A 25,720-nucleotide genomic window follows, 5' to 3' on the forward strand; every position below is an offset into this window, starting at 1 on the left:
TGCTGAGATTCTCTGTTATTGAATTTATTAATTAGACATAACAAATGTCCCCCCCCCCACAGAACCACACACTTTCTTTGTTTTTCTTTGCAGTTTTTTTAATGAATTAAAAACCTGCATCAGCAGCAACACTCTGCTTTAATTTTGCGATTAAATGTTCCATTATTTGAACAAGCATCCATTTGGATATCACGTATTTAAGAGTATCGGTATCGCATAATCTGAATAATTTGAACACACAGGTAGCACACGCTGTAGAATAGTCATACAAAGACGTGTAATTTTCTATGTGCACCATTACATGTATGTGTAGTGTTCTCCTTTCCTAAGTCGTGTGTGCATGTGGCGTGCGGCGCAGACACTCAGTCGGAGATGACCACGCTGTCGTACAGCCCGGCCCAGACACGACCCTGTCCGCGTTGCACCGACGGCGTCGACCGAGACAGCCAACTAATGTCCGGCTGCGTGATGATCGGGCGACGGCGGCAGCGACGAAGGCGGTGACGACGACAACTACGACGACAACGACGACGAGACAATTACACTCAGAACCGGCAGCCTGGAGCTCTCGCTCTACACTGCTTTTATTTTCCTCGGCGCGGCTTGGCTCCGCCATAGCCGCGCCTCCCTTCTTGTACCCACCAGAGGGTTCCAGGGGCCTCCCTATAAGGTCTATCGTGACCCTTGCCCCAGTTCCTCCGCCCTGCTGGCACACCCGTGTTTCTGCTCGATGGCGTGTGTGCTAAGTGTCCGTCGCAGTTGCTGCTGCTGTACAGCAGTCGGCGCTGTGTCACTACATATGTATGTTTTGAATTAAACATAAATATTACATGTGTAAGGACAGTACGTGGTGTTGTAAGGACAGTACATCTCCCCGTGACCGTGGTTACTAATTAGCGTGACGGGAACAGAGAGGGTCACGTAAGGGTGATATAGGACCTAAGTAGTCAATAATAATGATTGATGCGACGGGCACTGACAGGGTCGCGTGAGGATAAGCACGGGACCTAAACGGTCGTAAATAGTAATTGGGACAGTGACAGACAGGGCCAGTTGTGGCGAGAGAGTGTTCGGGAAAAGGGGTGTTGCCGGGTCGTGAGGGGGATAAAAGCCGGCGTGGAACAGGGCTCTGGGCTGCTGTTGTGGGGGAACCGAGGAACTGCCGTCACCATCGTCATCTTGGAGCGGGTTGTCTTCATCGTCCTGGAACGGGCACCTTGTAGTCTTGGAAGGCTAGGGTTATGGTGTCTCCGTGACTGCTACGCATCCACTCCTGTGTAGCTAGCCAACTACACAGGGAGCGTTGCGTAGAGTCACATAAGTTACCCAAGTGTATATAGTCACTCTCGGTTACTCGTTAAGTTATCAGTGAGTCGGTGGACTTTATTCATAATAAATATACACATAACTGAACAAGAAGCTGTCTCTGAGAGATACATTACACATGTAAATAATGTACTGCATTGCACATGTATGTGTAACCGCCTTCATGTCATATCTGCTTTACCTGAGCAATAAGTGATCTGATAGTTGCATTGTCTTTGTACTGTTGGCCTTTTGGCGTTCTCTGCTGTGACACTGATGAGACAAGGTCATAAAGTTGTCTGGTGTAGGCCATTCAGTTTCAAAGACATTGCATACATGATCAGAGAATGTTTGTTTGCATGTTTTACAACAAGTATGTGTGGTTAATGCAGACTTTACACCTTAAAAAAGGTATCTGTTTTGTGTTTGAACATCTTAACACTTGTTGTATTGCCAGAGAGGGTAAAACCTATTCTTTTCAGATTTTGTCAATCCATTGCTGGATGAGGTCCTCCCCGTGTCGCCATGGGTCTCGTAGGCTATTTGGCCGTACTCTCACCACGCTGGTCAGTGTGGGTAGGTGGGTGCACAGAAGTAAGCTACAACTATGGATGTTACTGCAGTGCCCTCTGCTGCCCACCGTATAACCTCGTAGGCCCACGACAACCTGTTTGTGGATGGAGGTCACCCAAACAAGTACGAGCGAGGCTCACTCAGCTCTGCTTAGCTTCTGAAATCTGACGAGACCGGACACATTCTGGATGCTTTGTCAGAGACATTAGGAAAGTGTCACTATGTTAAGATGTACAACAAATATATAATTATCTTCACATTACAATTCATATATTTAGCGAATACTTCTACACGTGACAGTCATACCGTTAGAGCGACAGATAAGCAAGAAAACTAAAGAATAAATGCGCTTGTCAATGTTACATATGTGTGAGTGGACGTTTGCCCACGGAGCCACAGAGGCATGTGACATCCTCCCCCAGCACGTAGAGGGCAACAGCAACTACAACAACAACCAAGCACCACCAGGCACGCCCTGACGGACTTCACAGCTGAAGACGATGTGCGGCCATTGGTGCCCCATCGATGTTCAAAAGCGGCACACGTTACAATTAAAAAAATCGTCTATCTGCCTCTGGAATTTCCTCGAATTTCTAGACTGATAGCATCAAACATTATTTTTGTTTAAACAAAGAGGTCTAATTATTGAATTACTGTACACATAATGCTCCACAAACAATGCAAAAAATATTTATTATACATTCGTTCTCTTTGCTAGCTCTGCCTCGGGACATTGCTGTGTCAATGGCAAGGAGCATTATTGTATTAACGGGAAGCACACTTGTTAGATAATACAATTTACAGTAATAATAAAAATAGACATCAATGAAAATGCTGTTACTCGCCTTTTGAGCAAACACAGAAGGCTCAGGAAATGTTTTACCAAGTTAATGGATTACTTCACCTGACTCACTGCATGCCGAGTCCCAGTCGCTTTTGTGAGTTTGCCAGAGTGTGGGGGTTGGCTAATGATAAACTCGGATATTTGAGCTGCCTACCCCTCAGTTCGGCTTGGACTTCGTGGCGTTCACAATGTGGTTGCAAACGTGTGTCGTGTTGATGTGCATTTCTCAGACATTTGGTAAGTCTAATCATCGGTGTGTGTCATTGTACGTGTGTACTAAACTGTCCTCGAGTATTTGTTGCGTAGAGGCAATGGAAATTTTCAAGTTGTTTTAGTTTTTTTCAATTTGGCTTTTGTGTTTTTTTACAAAAGAACGTTGGCAACAATGTATGAACATCCATTGTATTGTAAGGGCAATTTAACTGACAGATGTGTTTTTTTTTTCAGCCGAACATCCTCTAAATGACTACAAGAAGTCCAATAACAAGGAAATTATTGTCACAAGCATCAATGTGATGACGCGACTTTCGAAAAAAGTTCCTCAAATAGCTTCACCGGAGCTGTGTGCACAAAAATGTAACAAAGAGTCATTCTTCAAATGCAGGTACGTCTCTTCATTACCACCAACCACCATGCTCCACCCTAAACCACAGCCGCCGCACAAACCACGGCAGACGCGGATACTTGATACACAAAATTAATGGGAAATCATTTTAAAACAGTCTGCCTCAGCAGCAGCAGACCATGCTTTCCCACCTGATGATGGACGCTTGTGTTGCGCCCGAAACGTCGTGATGTATTTTATTTTAATACCTATGTGGCTTTACCGAAAGAACCAAAGAGTAACGGAAAACTGTAAAACTCTTCAGTGTGCCACTGTGGTCATCCAGAACAGACCGTACAACGCCCGATTGGCAAATACGTGGGAGACACCACTTAAGCGGTTCTGCTTTCACTAAGTTGTCCCCACCTGAAGAAGGACGATTGTGTTGCGCCCGAAACGTCGTGATAAAATTTTTTTTTACCTACGTGACTTTACCGAAAAAACCAAAGAGTATGAATCCTTGCAGTCACGAAAACTTCAAATCTAGCGATACTCTCCTCTGCGTCTGGCGCGGTTATCTGGACTTGACCACCTGAATGTGGAAATTGTCGTTGTTGTTCTGCGTTTACATCAACCCCTAACGGAATCAGAGTGCAATTATAATACGCTTAAAGTGATTTTATATTCCACGAGATACAAGTATTGTGTAAACATAATATAATATCAATCAAACACCAATGTGAGAAGTAAGGTTTCTGAAGTTTGTGAATCAGATTTTTTTTTAAAGATATTAATTTTATTGGTTGTATTTCCAATAGTGAAAGTAGTTACTGTTTTTAAATAATTTGATTGGAATTGCGATTTTTTTTTAAAAATATAAATGGTGGAGTTGCTTTTTGCTTAAAGAAATTTCTCAGGGTGGATGTTTTACAGCATCTTTGAAAATCTGACAACATTCTTGCTCAATGGCTCGCTAATGCACTTCAAGCTTATGCAGTGCGTTGTTCCTCATGATGTTCGGCGTTTCGTGACAATCCAGGAGTGAAACGTCAGACACAACTGCAAAACCTACGTAATTCTGAGAAACCATTTTATTTCACCGGTATTTGCTCAAGTAAAAACTATCGGACGTTTTTAGTTAGGCATGACCCATAAAAGGTAAAACAAAATATTGGTTGCAATAAAATAAGTGACTTAAGAAAATACTTTTTTTTACACACTGCACAAAAAGCCATTCGACTTTGTGTGTGTGTGTCTTTTTACGAACCATTGCAGGGCCTTTCACTTCAATAAGTGGTCCAAAGAGTGCTCCATGCTGGGATTTACCAGCCTAACAGAAGGGACAATTGTGGAAATCAGTGATCAGTTACATCTGTATGAGAAAAAAGGTACGAAATACACGTGACACACCAATCAACATATTATTTTACAATCGATCACGAGATATATGTATTGTTTTTAGATAACAAACAACGCCATTTCCAACTACACATATATAACACTGCAAGTGTTTACTTGTTATCATATTCTATTGCTTGAGCAAGAAGTCAGCTTTCATTCTGTAGCTCCCTTCCTAAGCTACCAACGTTGTAAAAGGGCATTGAAGTGTCACTCGTTCATGGCCACAAGCCATGTCGCAAGCAAATACTGCACAAGTTGGAAGCTTTTTCATTTATTTGTTGTGTGATCCCAGATTACGTCAGAGAATGCGTCATTGGAAATGGAATCACCTACAGAGGTCAAGCTAAGATAACGAAGAGTGGGAGGTCTTGCCAACGTTGGGATGCCACTCATCCACATGATCCCAGGTAATTGTACTGTTCGACTTCCCACTTGGATGTATTGGCAAGAAGCTATACATACTCTTAGGTTTTTCGGTAAAGTCTCAAGTGAGACAGTAAATTTAGCTGTGACGGTCCCACCTGATGACGGAGACTTGTGTTGCCTCCGAAACGTCGTGATTTATTATTTTATTTCTATAATTTTTTCAATTAAATTATTTATTATTTATTTTTTATCTACGTGACTTTACCGAAAAACCTAAGAGTATGAATCCTTGCAGTCACGAAAGCTTCAAATCTAGAAGGAGCTATACACCCGCTAAGGATATTCACAACAACACTCGAATATATTTTCTGAAATTCGATTTGGAGAAATTAAGTGGAAAAAGAAAACTGTGCAAGAATTGACCATCTCAGATTTCACAATCGTATTGTGACAACAAATGTGTCTTGAACTATAGAAAATAATTGAATAGCTTAACAAATAAGGCTAAATAGTATTAAGGTAAATATCAGTACAACTAAAAGGTCACAAAATAAGTTCACTGAAAAAAAGAAAGAATACTCTTTGACCAATAAAACATGAAAACACAAAAAAATATGTATTTCTGGCACAATTATTGAATGCACACGGACCAGCAAAATTGTGAAATACAGAGGCTGAGTGCGGATATAACAGTGACTTAAAAAGTCGACTGTTCAGAAAAATACAATACAGCAAATGTGCCTATGGATTAATATGGTTTAGACTTCTTTATTGCATGTACTTTCTTGTGTGCGTGTGTGTGTGTTGTTCATTGAAGATATCGACCCCAGTTGTACCCTGAGAAAGAGCTGGAAGAAAATTTTTGCCGGAATGCCGATGAGGACGACGGTGGACCCTGGTGTTACACAACCGACCCCGAACTCCGCTTTGAATCCTGCAACATCAAACAGTGCAGTGACGGTACGAGTGCCATCCAATCTATGCCGAGTGCTTTCAAGCACACACAGGTGCACCACGGCAAGCAACAACAATAAAATTAACAACCAGTACGAGAATAAAGGGCACAAGTCAGTCTGTGAACTTTCGATTGGACACGTACTTATGTATGTTGAACTCATTTTGTACCATACGTAGCCAACCGTGCTAATCGGAGGTGCGGGAGAAGGACAACAAACTAAACACACACATATGGTATTGACATGGGGTTTTAAGGGCAGTGATATTGTGCAGCGGTTGCACATTCAGTGCTCATTGCAGAGGTTTGTGGTTTGAATCCAGCATGCTGCCCTGGTTATTACTGTGGGTGTATTAACCATAAAATACACACTTTCTGCTTCACAGCGTATGTTAAAGATCTCCTGATGCCATTCACTAAAGTAGGCCATTGTGTGCCGTGTGTATGCATGTGTGTATGTTGAACTTCGTTCGCACCGTACGTGACCAATGATGCTAACCGGAGGTGCTAGCGTCATGGTCCAAATGACGCTGGCACCTCTGGCAAATTTCTCAATTGAGATTCAGACTGTGCATGTGAAACTTTGCGCTTTCAGGATAGCGATGTGCTTAAGAATGGTGCAAACAATTATTGTCTGGCGGTGGCGACTATGCATGCCTGTAACCCGGCACTGTGGAGGCAAGGATTGGTGGATCCTAGATTTGAAGCTTTCGTAACTGCAAGGATTCATATTCTTGGGTTTTTTCGGTAAAGTCACGTTGGTAAAAAATTTAAATTAAAATTAATAAAAGTCAAATAAAAAATAAAATAAACATCACGACGTTTCGGAGGCAACACAAGTTTCCGTCTTCAGGTGGAACCGTCACAGCACGCTTGCTGTATCAAGTAAAAAAAAAAGCAAGCTTGCTGTGACGGTTCCACCTGAAGACGGAAGCTTGTGTTGCCCCGAAACGTCGTGATTTTTATTTTATTTTTATTTTACTTATATTAATTTTAATTTTTTTTTACCTACGTGACTTTACCGATTGGTGGATCACACAAATATTGTGAAACTCCCTTCCAGTGGACGTCAAGGTGTCATATCCTGGCAGTACAGCAAGTGGACTAATCGCCTATGGGTATTGAGTGTTGCCCCTTGGTGCTCGGGGGTTTTCTCCAGGTGCCCTGTGGTTGCCTCCTTGCTTGTATAATAAACGTTCATCATTAATTGGCAAAAAACATCTTAAAATAATAACACCCCAATGAAGTACTCTCCTGAAAAAGCGTACTATGGTATGCGTCAGTGTGGATTTGCCTGGATGAATAAATACATTTATAATATTGTTCGACGCTTATAAGTAATTATAAACATTCTTGCAGTCTTCAAAGAACTGTGTTATCATTAAAATGTACACGAACCAGTTTGCGTCCTGTTCTCAAATCTACAGAAACATAGTTTAAGGTGTAGTCAAACCATTTGAATAAAACCACATTTAGGCAAAACCGATTACCAACTCATTCTATTACACTCACCCTGGATCGATTAATATACAGTTTTATAATTCACAATGTTCATTGTTTTTTTTTATCTTGTGCACTTATCCGTGGCCAAGAGGAGTAACCCGCCCAGAAGTAGCAGTGAATCCTACGCTGTTATCCACGTTGTTTACACGCAAGAGCCCCCCAAAAATGGCCTGCCAGAAGTTCTAAAATTCATCCTAATCTCCATGGCTCTCAATGGATCAGATTAGTGAACCATAAATGGTGTGCTATGATTTACCTTAATTTGAAAAAAAAACAGAAAACCGCGTAATAGGATTTGCCAATAGCACCTGCCATCTGTGGTCACCGAGAGAAGAAACAGTGGAACCTATAATGGCTACGTATGGTGAAAAAGATGCTCAACATACATACTCAACCCCCATTCTAAAATATGAAGGAGGCACCGTCACTGCGATACACTCCCGATGCTCCTGACGCAATGATGTGTCTCGAACACCTCGATGCAGAGCTGCAGTTGTTACTCTGCATCAAAGTCAATCGTGCGAAGAAGAAGATGCCCCCAACCCTCCACCCTTTCCCAACTTTACTACAGATAAGAGGAGCTTACCCAATATTTGAAATCGGTAAAGGTTTCGATGAATAAATAACAACAACTGGAACATAAATTCTCATCCGACATGTCGTCATCATCGTGGCTAAAATATTTTAATATGAGGGATGGTTTTACCAATTCACATTACCAAAGCATGACATTTTCAGAAAAATCAATCTCAAATTGTTTAGCCTTCATAAAACATCGAAATCTATTGGAAATTGGGTTATACATACATTACTGAAGCATTGTTGGAAATTAAAATGTCTTAGCCATGACAATGAAATTCAATGCGATGTTTTATTAAATGTCGTTACACTTGTCAGCATCACACTGGTATGATGCAAAATAAACGATTCGAAATGCTTAAAAGCCCACCTCCCCCCCCCCCCCTTACAGATCCTTGCCTCGTTTGCATTGGACAAAGTTACCGTGGCTTTGTGGAATACACGGAATCGGGAAGGCGGTGCCAGAGATGGGATGCTCAGAACCCACACAAACATCAGTTCAACCCGAGCAAGTGAGTGTCCGATATTAGACACGAGCAGTGGCAGTGCCCGTCCCCCTGGTGTGTACCCCACTGAAGTATGGTCAAAGCAGCCCCTATGAATGATTCCCATTGGAGATGGCCTTCATCCAGCAGTGGATTGACATAGCACTGTAAATAATGCAACAAATGTTGCCTTTTTTACTGATCAAAATTTGTTTAAAATCCCACTATGAATTTAAAGGTACAGATCATCAGGACCAGATTTTTCAAACAAGGCAGCTGATTAAAGGATTTTGGATTTCAAATGAAAATATAAATCGTCTTCTTCTTTCGTATGGCATTGTGAAAAGCAACAGTTGTTCTATTTTCTTAATGATCATCATAATATAAAAACAAGTGACAGCAATGGCGTGTGGTTGATTCATTACTCTTGAGCTTACCTGGTAAAAAACACAACATAGCTAATAGTTTACAGCCTGATCATGTAACTCATTAAACCATTGCAAGGGAACATAATGGGAAATTGGTCACCCATCGTATACAATCAACAAACTCACTGTAAATATCATCAATAATTACAACTGGTGGAATCAATCCTGTAAGCTCTGTGTTAAAACATTTCAACAAATTCAAATCACCCAGTGCATTGAGTAGATCATTCTCAGTAGTCCTCACTTTAATGTAACTCTCATGAAAGCAAGCCACGTCTGGGATGGAGTGACAGCCATGAGAATGATTTATATTGTCAGCGTATCTGTTGCATAGCTTTTAAATAGCTTTATATCAGTCATCTGTACCAGAAATAGTCATCTAAATTATTTAAATTGTATTCTCGTATCGCTGTTAATAGCTGTAGTGATACCATCCATGTCTCCTTATGGGACTTCTTTTCACATTTATACTTTGTTACTTCGTGCAAACTCATTGTAACCATTCCAGAATGTTCGATAATTAGAAATATTTCGTGAGAGCTTAACTGACCAAGTAAGTTTTCACCAAATTAATGCCACTTTAACGTCTACAAAAGCCAGGCATAATCGTGTTTGATATTAATTTGTCTTGTATAGAATCTGATTGATATTATATGTGTGCGGCCAAGGGTACAGAAACCTTTTTCTAAAACCAGTTTGCCCTATGGTTAGTTGACCTATAAATTGACCTTTGTTCAGTTCTGTATTATCTCCTTGAGCAATTTATTTTCTGTACATGAGTTAAGAAGCTAACGAGATTCATCCAGGATAAATAAAGATTTTGATTTTGTAATTATTCAAAGAAGTGTGATTTCCCTTCTTGGTTCCAGGAATGAAGGAGGCATCATTCGACATGAGACATGTTATTGATGTGTAAACGTTTTATAAATAGGTTTGCCAATATTGATCCGATCGCTGGTCAGACTTCTCGAATGAAGTCAAGTTGCAAATGGCAGTATCAATGTATGTATGATATTTATGTGTATAAATATGTGCATAGAATTCCCCCATCAGTTGCATTATGTAGTCTCTATCATGTGTTATGATTCCATCTTGCTCTCGAAGAGTTACTATTTGCAATTGATCAATTATTAACTTCCTTTTTGTTGATTCCTGTTACTGCTTATGATCACATAACCCTTATGGTTAGAGACATCGTCCAAATATATAATTGGATTAGATAAACATGTACATAATGATAAATAGTGAATGTACTAACCATCTAGGATTTGACAACGACATAGTCATTATAATAAATCCTACAATAGTAATGTACCACGAGATATGATTAAAGCATTTAGCTAAGGCTGAAAGTGGGGAAACATATATAGTGCACATGAGTGGCACAAAGGTCGAGTACACCGATAATGCTGAGCAAAAGAAGTACTTTGAAGGACAGACACAACTAGAACACATGTATATTGGGCAATTATTGAAGGTGGGATGAAACCAATTAAATTATGATTTGAGCAAGATCGGGATGGAGTACCTTTTGAATATTACATTTGATAATGAATAGCGACATAATTAAGCTTACATTGCAAAGAAAGTTCTAAGTAAGTGTATATCATTAACTTCCATGATGTGAATCGGAACCATGCACAATTTTTTTCATGAAACAAAAACTTTAAAGTGCACAGAGAAACATGGGAGAAGTGCACGCATCGAATTGCATTGAGACACATAGATTAGAGTTTAAGTAAATGCTGTTTAAGCAGGTGAGAACTCAACTGCGACCTGAGCTATATCAGTCTGACAGTTTGGGGGCAATGATTACTGTGAATAATGCCAATTAAGTAATTTGCAGATAATAAAAAAAATGTCAAAACAACGTTGAGAACATACCCAACTTGCAGCAATTAGGGGCCATTGCCCAACGCATTGCTCATTTTCTCATTACTTTTTGCTCATTACTTTAGTTTTTGTTTCCTTTTTTTTGACATTTTTTTTACTAATGTGTTGAGTTTCAGGTTTTAAGCAACATGAATTGTTAAGTGGGCTTGGGTAGGACACGACTCTCAAATAAATAATAGAAAACAAACAAGATAAACCTATTCACATGCCCATACAGACTCCTCTAATTGCGAACGAGTTAGGTTCCATGTCTGTTCGTAAGTCGATTTGTTCAGAAGTCCAACTTTACTCCTGTAGATTCCAAACATGTTGTACGGCATGCACACCACACACAGGGCATGGCTTTAAAAGTTGTGTAATCTCCTGTAAATGTAGGTGCCACTGCTTATTCATGTTCTGCTCATGTAGATGCCACCATCTATTGCACTGCTGTTGAACTTACAACTCTCGGCCCGAACAGGCAACTGGACATATGGACAGGTTTGTTTGTAAGTCAAATGTTCGGAAGTAGAGGAGTCTTTGTATTAATGAATATTTTACAATACTAATTTCTGTATTTTTGTATTACAGTTACCCGAAATTCAGTCTAGATGACAATTATTGCCGTAATCCAAATGGCCGCTCCAGGCCTTGGTGTTTTACAACGGACAAAGACGTCGAATGGGAATACTGCGACATCAAGAAGTGTGAAGGTGAGCATTCGCAAGGTGAACCAGGCACTCCTTTACGAATTTGCTGAATGGTCAAAGTAACCAATGAACTCTGTTCCAACGCAGTTCAACCGCAAGTGAGACCATCCCGGGCGAGTGGCCGGCATTGCTTGGAAGGAAAAGGGGAAAATTACCGCGGCCCTGTGAACAAAACAGCCACCGACATTGTGTGCCAGAGATGGGACAGCCAGACGCCCCAAAGTCATAAATACCTGCCTTCAGACTACAAGTGCAAGTATGTAATCACCATGAGTGTACACACTCATATCATTCAATAACACATCAGATGTAAATGTTCACCATACATAGTGAGTGCTTCTAGATTTGAAGCTTTCGTGACTGCAATGATTCATATTCTTAGGTTTTTTTTTACCGAAAAAACCTAAGAATATAGTGAATGCTCTTTACGGGTTAATGCCATGTGATCTCATAAATTTGAGCTTGGAATTGTCAAACAAATTGACTTTGGCCATGTGGGGGGGGGGGGGGGGGTGGTGTTTAGTGTGTGATGGACACTTTTTAATGATGCAATCCTTCGACCATTTAAAAAAATTGTGAAGTTACAAAGACAACAGTGGATGCTGCCACAGTGCAATGGTTAGCATACTGGACTTGCAATCTGGATATCACCGGTTCATTCAATCTTCCAGCCCGGCAGTTGAAACAAGGGGGCAGGATTATTAAAGCCCCCCCCCCCCCCCCACTGCCGCTGTTCACCCAGCAGTATAAATGGGGTGCACCACGGTTAATCGATCGGCAGGCCACGTGTGGTGGGGTGAAGTATGGGTAACTCTCACCTCTTTCAAAGTATTGGGTCGGCGTAGAAGAGTGGAACAAATATCCCCCAGAGGCTCCCTCTAGTCGAGGCCCTTCCACCATCAGTGGCGTGAGCAATGAGTTTCAGGGCTGCATCTTGAGCTTCTCCAGGATACATTTCAGATTGTGATTTTGATATATGTTAACAAAGCAAATAGACTAAGTAGGTTTCTAGGCCATCGATGAATAAACGTATCTTATCCAAATTAACATCAATTTATATATACCTACTATAATCAACCAGGAATGTCCTTAACGCGCGTGACGTCACTCCACATCGAACAGCCCCCCTCATTAATAATCAGTATAAGGTAACGTCCTCGAAATGGACACCCCCCCATTCATAATAATTATCTGGCTGAGGTCACTCCACATGGGGGGCTGAGGCGCCTCCTCCCCCCTCCTCGACGTCAACTCACAACCCTCACTACAATGGCAAAACCCTCACGTCACGCGATCTCCGTAACGCTGTTGAGACATCGAAGTAAAAAGGACGTCATGATGAACAAGGGATTTTAACCTTAAAATGAAATAAGTCTATGTCACCGCGCCCTTACAAATTGCACTTGAATGGATGCAATGAATATCACATCGCGGTTTGCTTTTCGCTTGCAAGTTTCAGATTTACTGCAATACACCCGTCCTTGGATGGACAAAAGGATAGTATATTAAAAATATATATGAACACACAAGAGCATCCGTTTGTCTCAAAATATGGCACAAATGCAGGGGTAGTGCTCTGCATTAATCAGCCTCCGTGCAAACCCCAAACACTTTTTAACTTTCTCGTGCAGAGACCTTTCGGACAACTACTGCAGAAACCCCGATGGAGCTGAGGCTCCATGGTGCCTCACCGTAAAACCAGAGGTGCACAAATCCTACTGCTTCCAGATCGCAAGATGTCCCGAGGGCAATGCAAATGACAAAGAAGGTATGGGACCGTCACAATCACACACACTCCTGGAATTTTTGCTTTTAACGCAGATGACTGGTGTTGCGGCCAAATTATAGGGGCGCCGTGCCATTTTTTTTTTGAAGGGCGAATGCAAATGTCACATTTCGTCGAAAAATGCCCATTTTTGTCCAATATTTTAATAGCCACTTTAATGACACATTCTAGAGTAAAACATAGAGTGTGAAATAAAGTAGTGGGTAGACAAGCCCCGAGCATGTGCCTGACGTGAAGCATTTATATGTGACAGGCTGGATAATAAGTCATCTTTCTGTCAGAGCTATCCCACGTGTGATAATTGAGGTAGGGGAAGTCGAAGAAGTGTCAGTGTGTTGAGATAACAATTAAAATGTTAGCATTTACTGTAATAACCATTTTTTTTAAAGAAGTTTATAGTTGAACATTCGTCGGGTATCTATACAGTAATAGTAAGTAAAACCAAATTCAGATTTATCTTCAATGCAAACAAGCATATATAACGTTCAGAGTGATGCTGGTAAAAGTCACTAAATAAACTCTCTGATGGGCCAAACCAGGTTAAGCAAACGTGCCGATTATACTGTATCGTGGGAACATAGACATCCCGGCGAGTGAACAAGAGTAATGTGTTTTATTATGCAATTGACACCCAGACTTAACATCCATTTGTCTTGAAAGTTATGCACGAGAATAAATACCAATTTGCCATTTGATTCCCAACGCAGCTTGCTACGACGGAATTGGTGAGGACTACAGAGGAAGAGTTTCCACAACCCGCCTTGGTATTCAATGCCAGCGCTGGGATTCAAAATCTCCACATAAACCAATGTAAGCAGCTTACCATAATTTAACAGTGCAAATGGCTCTCTGGTATCTTTTCCAGTTGTAAAACGTGTTGTTTTGCTCCATGTCCGACATCTCGCTCTAATATACTGGGGTTTTCAGTTACTGAAGAATCAGGATCAAAATCAGAATCTTTATTTATAGTGGAAGAATCCGATGTGCTTTATAGCTCTTTTTCACAGATGTCCAGTAAGGGCAGGTCAGAAAGTTACAACAATAATAAACAATACAAAAACATGACAGGTGTGCAAAGTATAGGAAAGGTAAGTACATCACAAAAAACAATGTTTTATTTTACTAGGTAAAGCCTACTGAGCTATTATCTTATTTTTCAGAAGAAGCTCCCAACAAATGGAGAGGACGATTGGACATCTTGCTGATCAACATATGCTGGACAACACACACACTACAATCAGAAAACAGATCAGAGAGCCATTCAGGACAGCTGCAAAAAACCTAAAGGATTAAACTAAATGCACAACTAATCAACAAACCCGACAAATATACAGTCATAAACTACCTTTTCAATTTGTTTAACGTTCAAGTATTATGTGCATGCATGGTGAAACCACTTGTTAGTGTGTAATTCTAGATATAATTTGCAAAGTTTGTTCAGGATTTGTGAGTTGAAAATGGCTCTGGATTTTCAGGAAATACAGAGATGTTATCTCGAAGTGCACGTTTGTTGGAAGAATGAGCAGCAGCGTAATTCCCATCTAAAAGTGCCACGGACAGACAGTAAATTTCCGTCATCAGGTGGGACCGTCACAGCCGACTTAACCGAAAAAAACCTAAGAATATGAATCTTTGCAGTCACGAAAGCTTCAAATCTAGAATTAGACAGTACATTTCTCAAGGTTCCAGAAGATGGCACCCTATTGCCTGTACTGTATTACAGTTTGCCATTACAAACACGATACACAAATACATAGGGTGAAATGAGCTATCATCATCTCCACCACCAACACCACCACCATCATCATCAGCCATTATCTATCCACTGCTGGATAAAGATCTGCCAAATCATTGCCATCACTTGTGGGTTCCTGATGTAATAGTCCATCTCGCACCTGCGGATGAGCTGATATCTCCACTCTATCTGTGGTGGTCTCCCTCTTGAGTGTGATCTCGAAACGATTTTTTTTTTGTGAACTGTCCACAGTATAGATGTGAAGAATTACCCCAAAGCAGGGCTGGAAAGGAATTACTGCCGAAACCCGGACAATGATCGCCATGGTCCCTGGTGCTACACCACCGACCCGGAGCAAGAGTGGGACTACTGTGGCCTTAAACCATGTGGCAAGACACTTTAAAACATTACATGACTTTGAAACCCCCCCGCCCACCTCCTACGCATTGTCCATAAATATGCTAAATTCCTCTTGATATGCAAATTTTGTTGGTGTTTCATTCTTCACCTGAGGACGGCTGCCAGCGTTGTAGCCGAAACGTCGTGAGAATTATTTTATTATGTTTTATTTTTATTATTTTATTCTACGTGACTTTACCAAAAGAACCAAGAAGATGAATTACATTGCTCTTTCATTATAATCTACAGCATGTTTATCAATCCACTGCCGGATGATGGGATGCCTTCCCACACCACGTCAGCCGTCGGGTTTCTTTTACCATACTTGCCCACAGGCTCGTCAGTACAGATTAGAGAGCAGCAGGGCCCAGCTCTGGTTCACATGCCACTCAACACTAAAGTTAACCATGGCTGCGAGTAAATTTTAAGTCACCAGGTTCATAGTGCAGTGCACGAGCCACTGCACCATTGCTGTTCTCTACACGTATTTATTCTGTTATCACGGTTTGGCGATGTATTTAAACGTTGCGGTATTTTTTCCCCTCAATTGTGTTCAAATTCTGCTTTCACCATCATGTTGCGAGGTGAAGTATCAATTCAGAACTATCGCAGAGTGGTGCATGCATACGCTGTGTGCTGAACAGTCCGAGAATGGACCACAGAAGCATGCTAAACATAATTACTCTTCATCAACAACCAGACGGCTCAGCGGTAGAGCGAGCGGCTCTCACAGAAGTTCACAAGTTCAAATCCTAGTTGGGGGTTGACTATGACCATGATCCCTCCAAGGTCAATATAATGAGTACTACTTTTTGGGGGAAAAAACAGTAGTTTTCCTATGGATATTTGCCCCCGATATAGGAATGGGGAATTTCCACCACTCACTCAAGGCTGTAAACAGGAGATGAGCACTGCCACAATGATCACCTTAGCAGGAAATCACTTTTGACTTTGATCGTCTTTCCAAAATCCCTTTCGGCGCTCTTTTTTTAGCCACACACTCGGGGGTGTATTTTTCCAACAGGGATAATGTCTCTTGCATGGCAATCATTTTGCACACATAGCTGGAACGTGCCCAACTGAACTCCAATACACGTTATCCTCGCCCGTTCCTCAATCAAATGCCAAATTTACTAATAATTATCAATCAGCATCTCTTTGCATTTAAGTCACCCGTTGTGATATTGTCGTGTGTTGCCCTCAATTATAAGTTGGATGAAGCTCTTCACATATTTGGGCTACACACATTATTTCCTCATGGTTAAACAAATGATTTAATAATTCGGCATTGACAGTGGTGCACAGGCACAATTATCGAGAAGGCCCATTTCCTGACACATCATCGATCATATTTTAAGGTCACAGTGTTATTGACAAATTAATTGAGTTTTTTTGTCTACATCTTCATGGCTTGACATTGGAGCGTAACTTACATTTAGCTTGCAGTGATTTGAAACACCTCAATTTTAGCTGGGCAATAGCCTGTGATGTACTCTTGACTCTTATAACTGTATGATTCCCAGAGAAACCTCCATAATTACAGCCACATTTCCTCCTGTGATAGAAAATATTGCCGTTGCTTAAATGTATTGGAGTTCTCTCATTTTTCTCCTCGCCGAGCTGAGTTCAGCCATGTCCCATTTTATTTCACTTCTTCACTCTGTCTCCTTGTCGACAAAGTTTGATTGACCAGACAACGGTTGTGTTGTTCCGTTCCCCTGTTGGCTACGGCCCCCTCCCTCCCGCCACCAACCGGTGCACATTATGGTGAAGTATGGTCTAACGGCCACATGACCGACGAACTAAAACAATGTCCACCAATCCCCAGCAACTCTGGATCCACAGTCATGGCATCAGCGAGAGCTAATGGTCACTGGGTACAAACAGGACCACACAACTTGTAGGCTGCGTGTAACTATTCAAATCCTCTTTATATACATGCTACATTATATATATTAAGATTACTATATTTTAAATTGTGCAAAAATTACGTCACAAATTAGCTCCACATTAATATTGATGTTTTCATTAATATGCACTGCATAGCCTGGTATTCAAGTAATGTAATTATGTTGCATTTTCTTTTAGCTGGATCTCCAATTCCTGGACCAACACTGGGTGGTAAGCCAATTTTTTCCCAACACTAAATGCCAAGTAAGCCTTTTGTTGAATGTGAATACAAACAATCGCATGGGAGTGCATTCATTTAACTGTGCCCTTCCTGCTTCCCCACTCAAGAAGGCACCGCTGATTGCAACATCTGTGGTACGAAGGGACAAAAATTTGGTCGCATCATCGGAGGGGAACCAGGAGACTCCCCGTGGACTGTGAGCCTGCGTGATGGGTAATGAGACTCAAGTGCTTCATTAGGTTATACAAGCCGCGCAATCACTCGCCTTGAGCCATTGGCCCAAAATGGCATATTCGTGCCACCCAGGGTGCCACATTCTAATAATGGCTTCTTGAAGCATTTTATCTCTTGATCATGAATATATATGACATGGGAGACTACTCAGGTAATTTTTTGTTACGAGAAAGAAGTCTTTAATGGGGAGTATGTTTGACAAAGTACCGATTCAGAAAAAAAGATGAAATATCTACCGAATATGCATATGCATAGGATGTGTGACAATGAAACAGACGATATATATGCTAAGTGCGTTGCCCACGGTGGATGCCGCTCTGGTGGGTACTGGTACCATGTGCCACCCCAAGCGGGACCAACCAACTCCCTTGGCTCAAGTTCAAGTTCATTTATTAGGTAGAGAGCCCTGTGAGCCATTCGGTTCTTGAATCGGGTGCAACCGCAACAAACAAAAAACAAAAACATGAACAAAAAAACATCTTAAAGTGAATATGTGACTAAGTGCAAACAGAAAATCCAAGAAAAGACAGCAAAATATTGCAGAAAAAAAACCGTACACCAACGCTGTGTGCAAAAATCCCAGTGCGATGCAAGTCAAACAACAACAACAACAACCACAAGACAACTTAGATTAAGGCCATCAGTCTAACTCTGTACTACAACAAACAAACATGGCTAAACCAATACACTTTTCGAAATCACCAAAATAAAGCCATGAAAGCGATGAAAAAGCAATCATAGGAACTTGGACGGAATTTTCACAATAAATGGCATAAACATGTACTACCAAAACCTTGCAGCCATAGCTGGCTGCATGAGGCACTCCACAACAGCAGGAGCATCAATAGGCTACATGGGTAGCACCACCGTTTTGTCATTGTTTGGGGAGCTGACATTGTGATGGGAAGTGCGGACACAAGGGTGATGACGCACAGATGTTAGGTAGGGATGAAGCAATGTCTTGTGTGTGGGGTCCTGTAACTCAACTAAACTGTTGAAAACATATTTTTGCCAGGTAATGCCCACTGAGCTATATAGCTCTTTTTGAAAGTGACCTGGCCACAAATGATTGCTCAACAAAGTGTCTTATCATGTGGAAATGTAGAGCGGCCAAATACTCTAAACGCATGTTTCTAAACCGAGGGGTAGCACACAAGGCAGCTTTGGCTAACATGTGAACCAAGTGGGTTATCTTGTCTCAAATTTAGTAGTTCTACCACCTCCCTCAGCTCAAGTGTCTCTCCACGAGGGGACTATTTAAACATTTTGATGCTAGATACATTAAAATTAAACCAATTGACTCCTACCCTCCATCAAATGGAATACAGGTAGTCCCCGACTTACGACGGTCCGACTTACGATATTTCGATTTTACGATGGCGATAGCGATATGACAAAATTGTAAAATATTTTACATTTCGCGCGGCAGGCAAATGTAGCAGCGTACGAGGTACGATACTGTACGTTGGGACGCTGCCGGGATGTTCTGTACGCATATAGTTTATACAGTACGGTACTGTAAATTGCTCTGTTTTGCTAAATTATCACCATTCTTTAAGACTCCTGGGTAGGCGAGGCCATTTTCGATTACGATATTTTCGACTTACGATGGGGTCGTGGTAACTCATCTCCATCGTAAGTCGGGGACTACCTGTAATTAGTTGGGGGCTAATGTCTATTGTTTACCACCCGGCCCCCCAGAATCTGCTCAAGTGGTTGGTGTGTAGCCGTCTCATGTACACAGTAGAAATATTTACACTGCAATGCTTTGTTTTTTAGGTGCGCATTTGAACGAAATACTGTCATGCATTATTTTTTGAGAAAATTTTGAGAAAAACATTTAATTGCTTAAACGATACCTAAATTGCTCTACAACAGCCTGTGTGCACAAATTGTATTTTTTTTCTATGCTAACCATGCAAGGCATTTTAGACTTAAGTTGTTATTATTGCTGTCTATGGCTGTGACAAACTGAGGACACCATTTCATGGAGTGCCAATACTTTCATTCTGTTTGACTCTTAGGAAAGAGAAACACTTCTGTGGTGCTGTTCTTATTGACCGACTCTGGCTGCTCAGCTCACGCCAGTGTTTTCCATCCTGGTAAGAAGCAAATTCACACTCCTGTTTTACTGCATTGACATTTTTACCGATGATGGATGTTTACTGCCAATGCTTTCTTGCACTTTGGTTTCTGGGGAGCAGTAGTATAGCGGATAGCGCGCTGTGCTGCGAACCCAAGTGACCTGAGTTCGATTCCCGCTCACGGCCAACACCGGTTACGATTCTCTGAACTGGTCCTGGGCATCCACTAGGTTAACTCAGCCTCAAATGAGTAGCTGGTATGATCGTAAACATTGCCACTAAGGAGACAAAGGTAGCCGGGCGTGGTGTTGGCCACCCCACCCTCTTGCGTGCCGTACCGGCCTTCATCGTTGCTACTCGCCAATAGTACTAACCCCAACAGTTTGTTAAGGCTATACGGGGGATCTTTATCTTTGTATGTGTTATGGCAATACCACTGCACAATATTCAACACCAAATGCACACTGTCGTCAGCAATGTAGATGCCAGCCAATATCAAGCCTGGATTGGAATAAAGAAGGAAGACCAAGTTCCTGATAATTTGAGTTCCCAATCAATCGCCATTTCCAAACTCGTTTGTGGCCCAGCAAATGCAAAAATTGTCATGCTGAAACTGGAAAGGTATTTATTTTGTCTATATGCACAATGTATTTTTTTTACCATGACACATTAACTGTACATGGACACTTTGTTATCGTGTATTATTCGTACTGAATTTTACTATGTTGCAAACTTTTATAGTATTTCACGATGAATAAGATGAAGCAATGTTGCAATGTTTCCCGATTGTTATATTTGTCTAAACATCTGCCTTGTTTTCTGAACCCTTTTAGAGCAGCTTTTATCGATAAAGATGTGAAACTGATCTGCATGCCAGTTCAAGGAGCCATAGTTCCTGCAGGCACTTCATGTGAAATCTCTGGCTTTGGAGAAACACATCGTAAGATCTATATTATTTTTACAACGTCATTCACGTTCTTTTGTCTCTTTTTTAATCGTCGTGTTCAATATGATGCCATATAAATGTAGGTTACATTAAAACACAGTTGTCAAAAGTACATTTTTATTTCAGAGCTTGGAATATTTGAAAATGTGGAATCGTGATGGAAGCACTCTCCTTGGGATGGCTACTCATGCATTTATTTCAGTTAACCACATTTTCTTATTGCCTATCTTTTGTCTGTCCTTATTCCTATAAATGTAAAGCCTCACCATTTTGTCCTTATTCTATCAGAATCTACTATATTCCTGTCTTCAAATATTATTTTACCTCAGACTACTTTATAAAAGCTGCATATCATTTTCATGTGTTCTTGTTTGATGTGTGACATTTGTTGTCAGAATGCTGAGCTCGTTCTGCAGCGGTTCTCATTTCTAATCCACACAGCCATTATTTTTTTAGGGGTTCTCAACTGCGGTAAATTTACGACCTCAATTCAGTCACCAAAGACTGCACAAAAATATTTTCAAATTAGCTTTGCACGTAATGTATTTGGTTAAATTTCAACTCCGTGCATGACTATTGGCTTCAACGGCAACAGCAGTCACCAATTGCAAATAAGTAGCGGCAAAGTCACCACGGCAATTGCGCCAAGCTAGGTGCACTTTGAGGCCATGTGAAGTCTTCTTGGTTCTTTCGGTAAAGTCACGTGACTTTACCGAAAGAACCAAGAAGATGAATCCCTGCAGTCACGAAAGCTTTAAATCGCCATGTGAAGTGTCGAAGGCTCACTGGCAGGAGGTCACGGGACAGATACGGCTGCCTGACTGACTGAGATGACTGGCACCACCTGTGCCCCCCCTACTGTGGCAATGTTGACTTCGACTGTCACATGACAAACAATCTTCCAGCGAACTATGTTGTAAAGTGCCCCCCCACTACTGTGTGAAGGATGAAAAGGCCACTTGAAAGATGTTTCAGGAAATGCGCTGTCAAAAATCTTTCCCACAGCCATTCTCCATCACACGAGGCACACTGTGCAAGATTTCCAAAAGTATACTCTTTGGTCCTTTCGGTGAAGTCACGTGGGTAGAAAAATTAAACAAAATAAAAAATAATAATAAATCACAAGAATGTTATGCCTCGTGGCCCTAACACCGACAATCCAAGTAAAAAAAAAAACATTTGTAAAAATATTTAGAATCATACTGAGCAATTAAAATGTTTTAAACACCTACAACTCATCAGACATGTACACAATAACCAATGGCCCAAAAAAACCATAGAATTGTCATTAAAGTGGTATTATCTAATTCAATGCAAAAAAAGTGCAGTGATGCTCTGATTTACGTCTCCCCCTTCTACGTCGCTACTTTACTATTCATACCACTACCTGATTTGAGTTGCCTTAACCCACACTTACGTCATCCATCCTTTCTTGAATGCGTCGCCTCGGCCTTCGCCTCCACCCCTGTACACGAAACACTTTTCATCACCCGTAAAGAAATGTACTGTACTCTATATTAAATTATATTGTACTGCACAATATATTATTTGTGTACAGTATCCTGGTGATGTTTTTATAGTGTACTGTATCTTATTGTACCCTGTGTCATTTGTATTAAAGTTTACTGATGTACACTTGTGTAGAGTATATTTTTTTAATGTCCTGTAACGTCATTGTTTAGGCCTTGTGGCGTGCATTCTAAAATCGCTGTGATTTACGTTGTTTCGATATCCGTCGCACTTTCAGGAATGCATTCCAGAAATGAAGCGGGAGACATATATATAATAACAAAATGGTTCTCCTGTCTCTTCCGATTTCAGGTTTGGAACAGAACGGTGCTCTGAACATCGCATCCATTCAAGTTGTTGCCGGGGACACGTGTGGCGTGCACCACAAGCGGCAGATTGAAGACACCGAGATTTGTGCCGGGAATACAGAGGGAAAGATCGACAGCTGCGAGGTACGGGCATGCTCACCCTACAAATGTGTCGTTGCCAGTGACCAAATGTTGATCCAGAAAGAGACACTGTCATCAACATCATTGATCTTTTTATTTACTGTTAAAATGTTGCGTAGGTTTTTGGATTTGGACTGCATAGCTCTCTCATGGTGTCGGGGATGCGGTGTCATTCTTTCGATCTGGTTTAGATTCCCGGACAGGGCATGCGTATTTGGACATCATGCCAAAGAAACATGTGGCACAACCCGAAAGTACACATCATGCCAGCTATAAGGCGTAAACTATTGACACCAAAATTGACTCTTTTGAGTGATAATTCACATATGAGCTCTTGTGTAAGAGGACGCATTTGAGTTTTGATGGAAAACACAGGGTGACCATAAAAGCATTATCCAAAATTGATTAAATGTGAACGGCAGTTTGAACTGCGTGGTTGAACGTTACGTCAAATAAAAACTAAAAACTCGAGTGACCTTCAGCATATGATCAAAGCATTAGAAATATTCACACCCGCGATGTTGGTGAACACCTGGGGCTTTCCCTAACCACGACATGACGTGTGTCACCAACGCCATAGTGAACACGCAGAAATTACCGGGCATCTGTGAAAAAGAGCTTTATAGCTCATCAGATTCCTCCGGTGTTAATAAAGAGTCTGAGATTTGGAGGGATGCTTTAATAAGGGATGATTATTTGTGGATACTGAAAAAAAAAAAACCTGGTAAAGCTGCTCCCACTGTGTCGAAACATTTCTGTCACCGAGAGGAAAACAAATGCGTGCATGTCACCTGTCCATATATGTAACTTGTAAGTTGCTGACGACTGGACATCTATGATAGAGAGCTTTACACGCGCATTGGGTTCCTCCAGTCTAAATAAAGATTCTGATATGTTGTATAATTCTAGAAATTAGATGGTTCAATAATATTAACACCTCTGCACAAGTGGTGAAAAGTTTCATTTTAATCAAAATCTCAACCAATGACTATAACATGTAATGTTTCACACAACGTGGATATCTCATTTGCACTAGGTTTAAGATTTCAAAAGTGTCATTAACAATCACTTACAAGTGTTACATCCATCAATGTAAGAAAGAAGCACCTATTAATGACACATCCTGTACTTCAACTTACATTGGATTTACATGAATAGTCTTTGAACAAATTACAACTTTAATATTTCACCCACTTGGTCTACTGCTGGAATTTAGCACATTTTCCAATTGTTGCAGAGGTTCATGGTTTGAGCCCAAAGGTTTCCCTGGTTAATAATGCGGGCGCATTAACCAAACTATGCACGTCACCTGCTCCACATTGGCCTGCTCCACATTCTAGATTTGAAGCTTTCGTGACTGCAATGATTCATATTCTTAGGTTTTTTCGGTAAAGTCACGTAGGTAAAAAATTAAAATTACTAAAAGTAAAATAAAAAATAAAATAAAAATCACGACGTTTCGGAGGCAACACAAGCTTCCGTCTTCAGGTGGAACCGTCACAGCACGACAGCTATCGTAACATTGCCCACGTCGTTTATGTTATTCTAAGAAGAGTATGCCATATGTGCCTACATCACACTCCAAGTAAAAACACATTACTTGCAAATTACTTAATTAGGTAAAACCATATAGCAACATTGGCACCCTACTGGCAGACTTTGTGAGTCTGTGAAACATACCACCTTCACCAATACCCTTGAGCCATAAGAATGGCAAGAATACCCAATGTACTATATTATAATAGTATTCCTAATGAATGGATGTGAAATTGTATTTATTTATTTCGCACACAGAGAGACTATGGTGGCCCTTTGGCATGTAAGGAAGAGTCCTGCTATGTGCTGCAGGGCATCATCACACCAGGACGCAGCTGTGCAAAGCTCAAACGGCCAGGTGTTTTTGTGCGTGTGGCGGCATACACTGACTGGATTAATAAAGTCATTGGGCAGAGAAACCCCGTTTAGCCTCCAAGCAGAATTGCCAGCTATTAAGGGATACAATTAGGGGGTTGGAATAATCTAACCTTTTTTCTTTTTAGTTCAACTCGCATAATGGGAATTGCAAACTGCTGTCCATGGAAAAGTGAAGTGGCGATTAATTTGAATGTGGTGGCAATGGGAATACAATTGATGAAATCACATGATTAAATTATGACAGAGAGGGTCATTAATTGTCATGATGTAATTTTCACAAGTGTGCATTTTGTGAAAATAGGATGTTCATATATGATATACCTAGAGACATTAACCCTATAGTCTGAGTACTACATACCTATACCAAATACAGTTTTACAAACTTAAGCATAATTTTGAACTATGGGGTTAAAAAATTAAAAATTTTCATCAATCGCTATATTTAAGTAAATTGATTTTGAATTAGTTGCATGTTTTTCTGTAATCTTTATGAAGTGGATCACTTTTTTTTTATTTTAGCAGTGTTTATTTGGTCAATACTGTATACTAAGTAAATTTACATTTCACAAGTGTGCTGTTGGTGTATGCACATTTTGTTGCAAAGAGAATCATGTAATTGATTGATAACATTTCCTACATTTAAATTGATTCATCATAATATAACGACATTATTGATTGAAATTGATCATGGTATTCGAGGTAAACATTCAATTTGCAAACACATTAAATGTGTGCTTTGTATGAACTATCGATGTGTGGAAGATTATTGCTTACAATGTTACCCCACACATTTAAAATCACAGTAAAGTGCATCCGTGGTAGAAACCTAATGTACCCTGCCCTTTCCGAATGTTTTTTGTAAGTTACAAGCTGTATTAAATGCCTTTCTGATGTATGAACGCATGCCAATACTGTTGTAACAATAGTGAAAACATCCATCATTGCGTTTTACACATATATACGAATTT

At 40.7% G+C, this 25,720-nt stretch overlaps 1 protein-coding gene across 2 annotated transcripts; it reads left to right on the plus strand.

The window, feature by feature from the left end:
• The first annotated feature begins 2,836 nt into the window (after window positions 1-2,836).
• Window positions 2,837-25,647, plus strand: MST1 (macrophage stimulating 1). Of its 2 annotated transcripts, none has more exons than XM_061562930.1 (18): window positions 2,837-2,959; window positions 3,170-3,326; window positions 4,542-4,654; window positions 4,960-5,074; window positions 5,851-5,993; window positions 8,462-8,582; window positions 11,447-11,568; window positions 11,653-11,821; window positions 13,197-13,333; window positions 14,059-14,161; window positions 15,339-15,475; window positions 17,574-17,606; window positions 17,724-17,829; window positions 19,875-19,952; window positions 20,409-20,555; window positions 20,768-20,874; window positions 22,702-22,841; window positions 24,633-25,647. In XM_061562930.1, the coding sequence occupies exons 1-18, from the start codon at window positions 2,911-2,913 to the stop codon at window positions 24,801-24,803; spliced, it is 2,148 nt and encodes a 715-aa protein (XP_061418914.1). In that variant the 5' UTR covers window positions 2,837-2,910; the 3' UTR covers window positions 24,804-25,647. The 2 variants fall into 2 exon arrangements, with proteins under 2 accessions (XP_061418914.1, XP_061418915.1); XM_061562931.1 differs by having other exon boundaries at window positions 17,727-17,829.
• Window positions 25,648-25,720: the final 73 nt, after the last annotated feature.

The sequence above is a fragment of the Lethenteron reissneri genome, chromosome 30 (assembly GCF_015708825.2).
Source record: "Lethenteron reissneri isolate LAM-NWPU_2019-01 chromosome 30, ASM1570882v1, whole genome shotgun sequence".
Classification (NCBI taxonomy): Eukaryota; Metazoa; Chordata; class Hyperoartia; order Petromyzontiformes; family Petromyzontidae; genus Lethenteron; species Lethenteron reissneri.

Excerpts from the sequence above, each read along its gene's own strand:
- MST1 (XM_061562930.1), top strand. The coding sequence starts at position 2,911 with ATGTGGTTGCAAACGTGTGTCGTGTTGATGTGCATTTCTCAGACATTT. Across the intron at positions 11,822-13,196 it reads CCTTCAGACTACAAGTGCAA|AGACCTTTCGGACAACTACT; the intron begins GTATGTAATCAC and ends TTTCTCGTGCAG. Across the intron at positions 15,476-17,573 it reads CTGTGGCCTTAAACCATGTG|CTGGATCTCCAATTCCTGGA; the intron begins GCAAGACACTTT and ends ATTTTCTTTTAG.